General features: G+C 39.8%; 1 protein-coding gene across 1 annotated transcript; it reads right to left on the bottom strand.

Moving 5' to 3' along the window:
* Positions 1 to 176: 176 nt before the first annotated feature.
* On the bottom strand, positions 177 to 3,881 carry hsd17b10 (hydroxysteroid (17-beta) dehydrogenase 10). The gene is made up of 6 exons (XM_008414620.2): positions 3,789 to 3,881; positions 2,584 to 2,748; positions 1,814 to 1,978; positions 1,613 to 1,741; positions 1,427 to 1,535; positions 177 to 543 (listed from the first exon to the last, which is right to left on the bottom strand). Exons 1-6 carry the CDS (start codon positions 3,810 to 3,812, stop codon positions 353 to 355), a joined length of 783 nt encoding a protein of 260 aa, XP_008412842.1. The 5' UTR covers positions 3,813 to 3,881; the 3' UTR covers positions 177 to 352.
* Positions 3,882 to 9,486: the final 5,605 nt, after the last annotated feature.

Here is a 9,486-nt window from a genome sequence, read left to right on the forward strand (position 1 = left end):
TGCACTGACATATAAAGCTTTTTTTTATTAACAGCTTTTAGAGCTTTTTCTTAACAAATTTCCAAAAGGTTGAATTCAATATTAATGCACAACTCAAAATAAAAAGCTGGATGCACATGAAAAATCTCACACTTGAGAAATTTTGGGAAGCTAATAAAAATTTTTGAGATAATAAATGAATTCCTTCATAGGTTTATTTCTGTAATGTTCAACATGAAATACACCAACACTTTGAGACACACAAAAATTTTATATAAAGATCCACAGATTCAAGCGAGAGTTTATAATCATCGTTTTCTACAAAGTAAAATACTAAGGCAACTGTTCACAGTTTCACACCCAGACAAGCTGATCAGGGCTGCATGCGGATAGCTCCGTCCAGCCTGATGACCTCCCCGTTGATCATCGGGTTCTCTGCCACTGAGGTCACCAAGTGGGCAAACTCAGCGGGGTCTCCTAGGCGTGAAGGAAAGGGCACCTGGCGGCACAGGAAGGAGCGCACCTTCTCTGGAAGGCCGGCGAGGAGAGGAGTGGCGAACAATCCTGCAGGACAGATTCAGGAAATATTCATTATCGGGTTCACATCAGACTGTTGCTGCGTTTCCGTTGTAAATAAGCAAAAATCTTTGCAATTACAGTTTTTTCCATTAAGTAACCAATGCAATTAAAATCACAAGCTCGTTCACATGATATCACTGAAAATGATGGCGGCAATGGACGTAAACACATGAAATATATTCATATTTCAGTCAGTGCGCTAAACTCGCACTGAAACTGTTTTTCTCTAAAAACCTTTTAGAGAAAAACAGTTTCCATTAAATGAGTTTATTCTCGTAACTCCAATCTACAATTTTATGGTGAACAGCTGCATTTCCATTAATCTTTAGAATTGAGCAAATTGAAAATACAAAAATAAATTTGCTTACAGAAAGTTCACGTTTTTCGGTAAAAAGTTTTTGTGCGAGGATGAGGTGGTTTTTCACCCGTGTCAAAATTAAGGCAAGAAGAAGAAGATGACTTCCTGTCTTCTTCTTCATCTTTTCTGCCAGTAGTAACATCTGGTGGTTGATAACGACTTGTGGGACGCAAAAAAGTGTTGCTATTGCAGTTTTGCAAAATACATAAATTTCTACGTGGCAGAAAAATACCTCATCTTAGTGCATAAACTTTTTATCAAAAAACAACTTTTTAGAAATTGTTGTTGATATTCTAATGAGCAAATTTCTTTTCCAATTTGCGCAATTTTATAGTCAATAATCGCGTGTAATTGCATATAAAGTTTACTGATTTTCACAATCATTGACTGTGTGGTGCCTTCTATGACCTTCTATGACCGTAGGTCAACAAAGTTTCACGCACATCTGTAATGGAAACACATCTACAGGAAACACAGTTTATGATGCAGATTTGTTGTTTTAACACCAACCAGGAGCGATTGTGACGACTCTGATGCCCATCGGCGCCAGATCTCGAGCGATTGGGAGCGTCATACCAACGATGCCGCCTTTAGAAGCAGAATACGCCGCTTGTCCGACCTCAAAGAGAGAGAAGACGATAAACCTGAGAAATGGAGCAGCTACTGTAGCTTCAGGTGACGGATGTAAAGCTCCACCTGTCCGTCGAACGCTGCCACGCTGGCGGTGTTGATGATGCAGCCTCGGTGTCCGTCTGCGTCCGGCTCGTTCTTCCCCATCTCCCCCACGGCGAGGCGGATCACGTTGAAGGATCCTGCGATATTTACCTGCAGCAGAACGTGCATGAATCAGAAAACATTCCCTAACAAGATGTTTGAATGTCTTCCTCTTCTTCTTACATTGATGACATGCTGGAAGTCCTCCAGGCTGTGAGGGGCGTTCTTATTGAAGTTGTACGTTTTTATAGCCACAGCGATGCCGGCACAGTTCACTGCCAGGTCCAACTTCCCGAACTTCTCCCGGGCCAGAGACACGGCCAAAAGCATGTCTGCCTCGGACGTAACCTGGGAACGACACAATACACGTCTGAAAACAAGAAAATCTGGTTCTTTGTTTCATGGATAGTGTCTAACAAAAGTATTCTATTTATTTGTTGAAATATATAATTTTACTTCAACTGCATGTTTTGTGCTTATCTGTTACATAAATCCAACTAAATACAGAGCTGAGTCACAACAACAGACTTTCTTAAGACATTTAAGAGCGATAGATCATTTGGCAAAGAGTACAAGTTCAAAAATGAAAAGAAAGTGCCACCTACTGGACTGTGGGGAAATTACAACTTTACTTACTGATGTACTGAGATTATGGAGGACTAATACTGCCAAAATCTACAATAAATAAATAAATAAATCTATTGCTTGATAAAGTAATTAATGTACCAAAGAGTCTATCCAAAAACCTCTCCAGCATAATTGATTATTCTGGCACTTTTCTTGTTGTAGTAAGTAAATAAGTCTGTCTTTTACTCATTTAAAAAAGGGAAATATTGTTTTTAATAAAATCACATTTAAAAAATAAGTTTAACTGAAAAGTACTTCAGTATTAACAGAAATATTTAATCTTTGATAATTTTCTGCCTGACAGGATGTGGATTTCTTTGACTCACGTCTGCAGGAGCGAAGGCGCAGCGTTTTCCCAGACTGCCAGCCACTTCCTGTCCATTGGAGGACGGCAGGTCCACGATGACAGCGGACGCTCCGTTCTGCACCAGGCGCTCCACCGTGGCCCGACCCAAACCGGACGCCCCGCCGGTCACCAGGCCGACCATGCCCTGCCCAACGCCAACATGAACACTGTAACTCTGATGCCAGCTGTTACAAAATCCAACAAACAATACATTTTGAAGATTAAATAAAAGAATGATTCAAGTTGGTGGAGGAGAGAGAGAGAGAGAGAGAGAAATCAGCCTTTCCTAGGTAACAATTCTATTCAGCTTAGAAGTAAATTTTATTTTTATTATAAAATTCAGATTTTTTTCTCACTGAATTTTAAACAAATACCTCAGAAAAATACTTTGTTGTTGTTTTTATGGAATTTGAACCAGATTAAGTTAAAATTAAGCCAGTTGAGTAGTTCTGGGTAGAACATATTTACAAAGTTGTTTTTTTTTTACCTTAAATACAAAAAGTTTGTACAATGTTGGCTTAATTACTGTTCTAAATGTGTTATTCTTCCAGAAAATTGCCTTTTTTGAGTCTTTATACTCCAGTTAGTAATTAATTATTTAATTGATTTTTTTTGTTCAAAAATCGATTAATCGTGATAAATTGTTTCAATTTTGGATAACTTAAGATGACAGATGTAAAATATATAAAACTATTTTGGAACTTACTTCTATAGACCTGGCTTTTGGCTAGTAATGAAATTCTGTACCTTACGATATTAATTACTGAGGTCAAGGTGGCAGTAATAACTAGCTGGAGATAAAAAATTGGAAATATTTAGAGATTTAAGATGTAATTTTATATAATATAGTGTAAAACAATAATTGTCCATCACTTTGGCAACATAGAAACATACAGGACAACAAACCGATTTTTAATTTTAAAAAATGGCTCCATCTGAGAAGCTATAAATTGAATTTAATGGGAAAGTCTGAAGGTTGGCAAAAGAAGCATGAGCAGAACTGATGGCTGAACTCCGTTACCATCAAACTACTAAACTAGACGGAAATCAGCTGACCGGAAGAGAAAAATGGCTAACATTGCAGCGGAAGCTTGCTTAGAGCTTAAAGCTTCGCATTTGTTCGATATAAGCAGCAGAATTGCTGCAGGAACGGAGCAGAGACGCGTTTATTTTCTCTAAACTCACCTTCAAACTCCGAATGTGCGCCATGTTTGCTCCGGACACCCCGTGACGTCACATCAAAGCTCGTCTACGAGCAGATGGCTCACTACTGACTCACTGAAACAGTTTGATTCAAGGGGCACCATAAACAATAAACGGTGGCATTTTATTTTTAGAGTGGAATTATTACTAAATTATATATTTTTTTAAATGAAAAAAATGTTTTAAATATTACATTTAAATAGTTATGTAACAATAATACAGCAATCACTCATAAACTGCAAAAGTTCTATTAAAAGGAATTTCATTTTGATATATTCAGATTTGTGCTTCAGACAATACAATCAAAAATGTTCTAACATGTATTTAGCTAAAATGAGTCTTATGCACCTGCACCCTAGTTAAAATAACATAAAACGATAAAATGCCGATTTTGTGCGCATGTAAAAACATTTACAATCAAACTTAAAGGCACAATCATTTTGGGATTCTTATCTTTACGCATCTGCTCCTATTTGAAATGTTAACATAAACCTTCAAATATGTTATATTTTTCGAGTGGAGTAAGAACTCTTACATTTTCCCTCATTCGAAACTGGCCAATCACTACAAGCTTCCGGGAACGCCTCCTTGAAAGCCGTGACGTCGTCCAATAAGAATCGCGCTCCCATGTTGGTTCAGAGGAGCGAGTCGAGCTCTGACTTCTGACCTGATTTTATTCCATCTGACCACTGCGCAGCTGCATTCAACCGCTATAAAACACATCCCAACACTTCCGGGTTCAATCAGAACTGCATTGTCCGGGTTCTGATTTCAGTAAACATTAGGCACCAAAAATAAACTAAAAATAAGCTTGTCTGTAAGAGGAAGTTGATGTAAATAATACTTTTAGTCCAGGTTTATACAGTTGTCTTAATGTCAGGTTTTCTGGTTCCTGAGCCGAGCAGCAAATAAACTAATAAATCCTCACTTCCCATGTTGAGTTCTGGTTTCGAAAACGTTGACAAAAGATAAATAATACATTAAAATTCTGTTGTTTTCAAAAGCCCAATTGTTAACCGCCAGCACACACAAAGAGATGAACAAGGATAATTTATAGCACTTGGTACAAAAAGTCTATTTACAAACAATAAAAGATTAAATTAACTGTTGAAGTGTGTCAAAAATCAAAACAACAGAAAAATCGATAACGTCAAGATAATAAATCAACTGTTTGAATTTTCCCTGAATCAGCTTATAAACGAGCTGTGTCTTCAGTTAGAGGCCTTTTCATAATAGCTGTTACACAGACTGCTACAGGACCTAATTTCTGCAAACAACCATCATCTACAACAACGCTAAAGAAAATTAAATGTTCTACAGTATCATTTAATTTCTTTTTTGGATTAATAAGGTATTGAAATACTAGTGAAAATTTATTTAATATTGATTAAAGTATAAAAACTAGAAAGAATCACTTTTTCAGCATGCAACTGAATGCTTTTTCAACTTAAAATTAGAAAAGTAACATGTTTTGAAAGCGTTTTAATCTGGTAATTTTCCTTATTCTCAGATTAAAAACTACAACCTCCGTAAGCATAAATATTAATTTCTATTATGCACCATTATCTTTAAGTAGAACTGTCACAATAACACTTTTTCTGGATAAGTTATTGGGATAAACAATGTTTTGAAGTCATTTTTAAGTAATATAATGGCATAATAATGCAAGAACACATTCTCAAACATCAATAAACTTTAAATTCTGAATATTTAACACTAAAACTGGAAGACACTTTTTAAATATCCACAAAAATAAACAAAGCAACAAAAACAAATAAAGTGAATATTAAAGTCTCTGTAAAGGAAATTGTACTTCCAAAAAATGACAGAGAAAAAAGGAGAAAACAGTAAATTATCCACATGAAAAATATTGAATTGGCTTACATTTATTATGCAATCAATATTTTCCCTTTGCTTCTTGCAATAGGCCTTTTTTAAATAAAATAAATCTAAATCAGTCATGTCAGTGAAAAATTCAATCTTTGAATCATTTCCAATTACAACTTGAAAACCACAGCAGAGAGAATATTTGTTTATAAATGAAATCAAATGTGTTATTTTCTACACCAACTTAAGCCTGATGTTGACAGTGAGGGGAAATGTAAACGAGGTAATGTAAATATACTAAAACACAAACGAAGTAATACAACAGCAGAATATGGATTGGTTACCATAACAACACAGGATGTGTATAGACTCCAGCTGTCTCTTCATACTGATGGTGGGTTTGAGTTGCCCTGAGAAAGACAGTACAATCATGGCCAAACGTTTTGAGGATGACACAAATATTATATTTTCACATGATCTGCTGCCCTCTGGTTTTCATGTGTGTATGTCAGATGTTTTTATCACATACAGAAATACAATTGCAATCATATCATGAGTAACAAAAGCTTTTATTGACAGAATGAGTTAATGCAGCAAGTCAATATTTGCAGTATTGACCCCTCTTCTTCAGGACCTCTGCAATTCTCCCTGGCATGCTCTCAATCAACTTCTGGACCAAATCCTGACTGATAGCCGTCCATTCTTGCACAATCAATGCTTGCATTTTGTCAGAATTCCTAGGTTTTTGTTTGTCCACCCGTCTCCTGATGATTGACCACAAGTTTTTAATGGGATTAAGATCTGGGGAGTTTCCAGGCCATGGACCCAAAATCTCTGTTTTGTTCCCTGAGCCAGTTAGTTATCACCTTTGCTTTGTGGCAAGGTGCTGCATCATGCTGAAAAAGGCTTTGTTCATCACCAAACTGCTCTTGGACGGTTGGGAGAAGTTGCTCTCGGAGGACATTCTGGTACCATTCTTTATTCATGGCTGTGTTTTTAGGCCAGCCTGTGAGAGAGCCGACTCCCTTGGCTGAGAAGCAACCCCACACATGAATGGTTTCAGGATGCTTTACAGTTGGCATAAAACAAGACTGGTGGTAGCGCTCACCTCGTCTTCTCCCAACAAGCTGTTTTCCAGATGTCCCAAACAATGGGAAAGGGGATTCATCAGAGAAAATGACTTTACCCCAGTCCTCAGCTCCCTGTACCTTCTGCAGAATATCAGTCTGTCCCTGATGTTTTTCCTGGAGAGAAGTGGCTTCTTTGCTGCCCTCCTTGAGACCAGGCCTTGCTCCAAGAGTCTCCGCCTCACAGTGCGTGTAGATGCACTCACACCTGCCTGCTGCCATTCCTGAGCAAGCTCTGCACTGCTGGTAACCCGATCCCGCAGCTGAAACACTTTTAAGAGACGGTCCTGGTGTTTGCTGGTCTTTCTTGGGCGCCCTGGAGCCTTTTTGGCAACAATGGAACCTCTCTCCTTGAAGTTCTTGATGATGCGATAGATTGTTGACTGGGGTGCAATCTTTCTAGCTGTTCTTCCCTGTTAGGCCATTTTTGTGCAGTGCAATGATGACTGCACATGTTTCTTTAGAGATAACTATAGTTCACAGAAGAGAAACAATGATGCCAAGCACCAGCCTCTTTTTAAAGTGTCCAGTGGTGTCATTCTTACTTAATCATGACAGATTGATCTCCAGCCCCGTCCTCATCAACACCCACACCTGTACTAATGGAGCAATCACTGAAACGATGTTAGCTGGTCCTTTTAAGGCTGCAATGAAGTTTAAATGTGTTTGGGGGGATAAAGTTCAATTTCTAGGCAAATATTGACTTTGCAATTAATTGCTGTTAAGCTGATCAATCTTTATCTTTATATACACTGCTCAAAAAAATAAAGGGAACACTCAAATAACACATCCTAGATCTGAATGAATGAAATATTCTCATTGAATACTTTGTTCTGTACAAAGTTGAATGTGCTGACAACAAAAGCACACAATAATCATCAATGGAAATCAAATTTATTAACCAATGGAGCCCTGGATTTGGAGTGTTGGTAATGGAAATCCCGATAGATGAATCATAATTTGTATTGACACACGGAGCATAAAATCAGCCAAGAAAAGCATTCAGACTTTACTTATTTTATTCACTTTCAGCGCTGAAAGGAGACGCTTTAACCATCACATCCGAGAAGAGTTTCTAAAAAAGTCTGTGCAGCTTCTGAGGAGAAAGAGGAGGGTAGCTGATAATATGGACTGAAGACACTCCCTGAAATCACACCATGTCTCTGTGGCCTGGGAAAACGTTTATTTTTCGTGAGAAATGGACCTTGGTGTCTAATCAAACATGTAACTTTTTACTATGGGCCTTTGTCTAACAGCGTGTGACTCTCTCGACCTTGGTAAAGCGTCTCAACAGGAGCCACACACAAAACTAAAGTGAAAAAACACACTACAGGCTGATCCAACTTTAATGTAATGTCCTTAAAACAAGTCAAAATGAGGCTCAGTATTGTGTGTGGCCTCCATGTGCCTGTATGACCTCCCTACAACGCCTGGGCATGCTCCTGATGAGGTTGCGGATGGTCTCCTGAGGGATCTCCTCCCAGACCTGGACTAAAGCATCCGCCAACTCCTGGACAGTCTGAGGTGCAACGTGACGTTGGTGGATGGAGCGAGACATGATGTCCCAGATGTGCTCAATGGGATTCAGGTCTGGGGAACGGGCGGGCCAGTCCATAGCTTCAATGCCTTCATCTTGCAGGAACTGCTGACACACTCCAGCCACATGAGATCTAGCATTGTCCTGCATTAGGAGGAACCCAGGGCCAACCGCACCAGCATATGGTCTCACAAGGGGTCTGAGGATCTCATCTCGGTACCTAATGGCAGTCAGGCTACCTCTGGTGAGCACATGGAGGACTGTGCGGCCCTCCAAAGAAATGCCACCCCACACCATTACTGACCCACTGCCAAACCGGTCATACTGAAGGATGTTGCAGGCAGCAGACTGCTCTCCACAGCGTCTCCAGACTCTGTCTGAGCACAGTCTGTCACATGTGCTCAGTGTGAACCTGCTTTCATCTGTGAAGAGCACAAGGCGCCAGTGGCGAATTTGCCAATTCTGATGTTCTCTGGCAAATGCCAAGCGTCCTGCACGGTGTTGGGCTGTGAGCACAACCCCCATCTGTGGACGTGGGGCCCTCATACCATCCTCATGGAGTCGGTTTCTAACCGTTTGTGCAGACACATGCACATTTGTGGTCTGCTGGAGGTCATTTTGCAGGGCTCTGGCAGTGCTTCTCCTGTTCCTTCACAAAGGCGGAGGAAGCGGTCCTGCTGCTGGGTTGTTGCCCTCCTGCGGCCTCCTCCACGTCTCCTGGTGTACTGGCCTGTCTCCTGGTAGCGCCTCCAGCCTCTGGACACTACGCTGACAGACACAGCAAACCTTCTTGCCACAGCTCGCATTGATGTGCCATCCTGGATGAGCTGCACTACCTGAGCCACTTGTGTGGGTTGTAGAGTCTGTCTCATGCTACCACGAGTGTGAAAGCACCACCAACATTCAAAACTGACCAAAACATCAGCCAGACAGCATAGGTACTGAGAAGTGGTCTGTGGTCCCCACCTGCAGAACCACTCCTTTATTGAGTGTGTCTTGCTAATTGCCAATAATTTCCATCTGTTGTCTATTCCATTTGCACAACAGCAGGGGAAATTGATTGTCAATCAGTGTTGCTTCCTAAGTGGACAGTTTGATTTACTTGGAGTTATATTGTGTTGTTTAAGTGTTCCCTTTATTTTTTTGAGCAGTGTATTTTAACTGTGAACCAGGTGATGCTAGCTCGCTA

The sequence above is a fragment of the Poecilia reticulata genome, chromosome 7 (assembly GCF_904066995.2).
Source record: "Poecilia reticulata chromosome 7, P_reticulata-male-v2, whole genome shotgun sequence".
Lineage (NCBI taxonomy): Eukaryota > Metazoa > Chordata > Actinopteri > Cyprinodontiformes > Poeciliidae > Poecilia > Poecilia reticulata.

What these genes read in the sequence shown, in the direction of transcription:
- hsd17b10 (XM_008414620.2), bottom strand. Translation starts at nt 3,812, where the DNA reads ATGGCGCACATTCGGAGTTTGAAG. An exon ending in CGCACATTCGGAGTTTGAAG is followed by an intron (nt 2,749 to 3,788) that starts GTGAGTTTAGAG and finishes GGCGTTGGGCAG; the next exon opens with GGCATGGTCGGCCTGGTGAC. An exon ending in TGGCAGCGTTCGACGGACAG is followed by an intron (nt 1,536 to 1,612) that starts GTGGAGCTTTAC and finishes TCTCTCTTTGAG; the next exon opens with GTCGGACAAGCGGCGTATTC.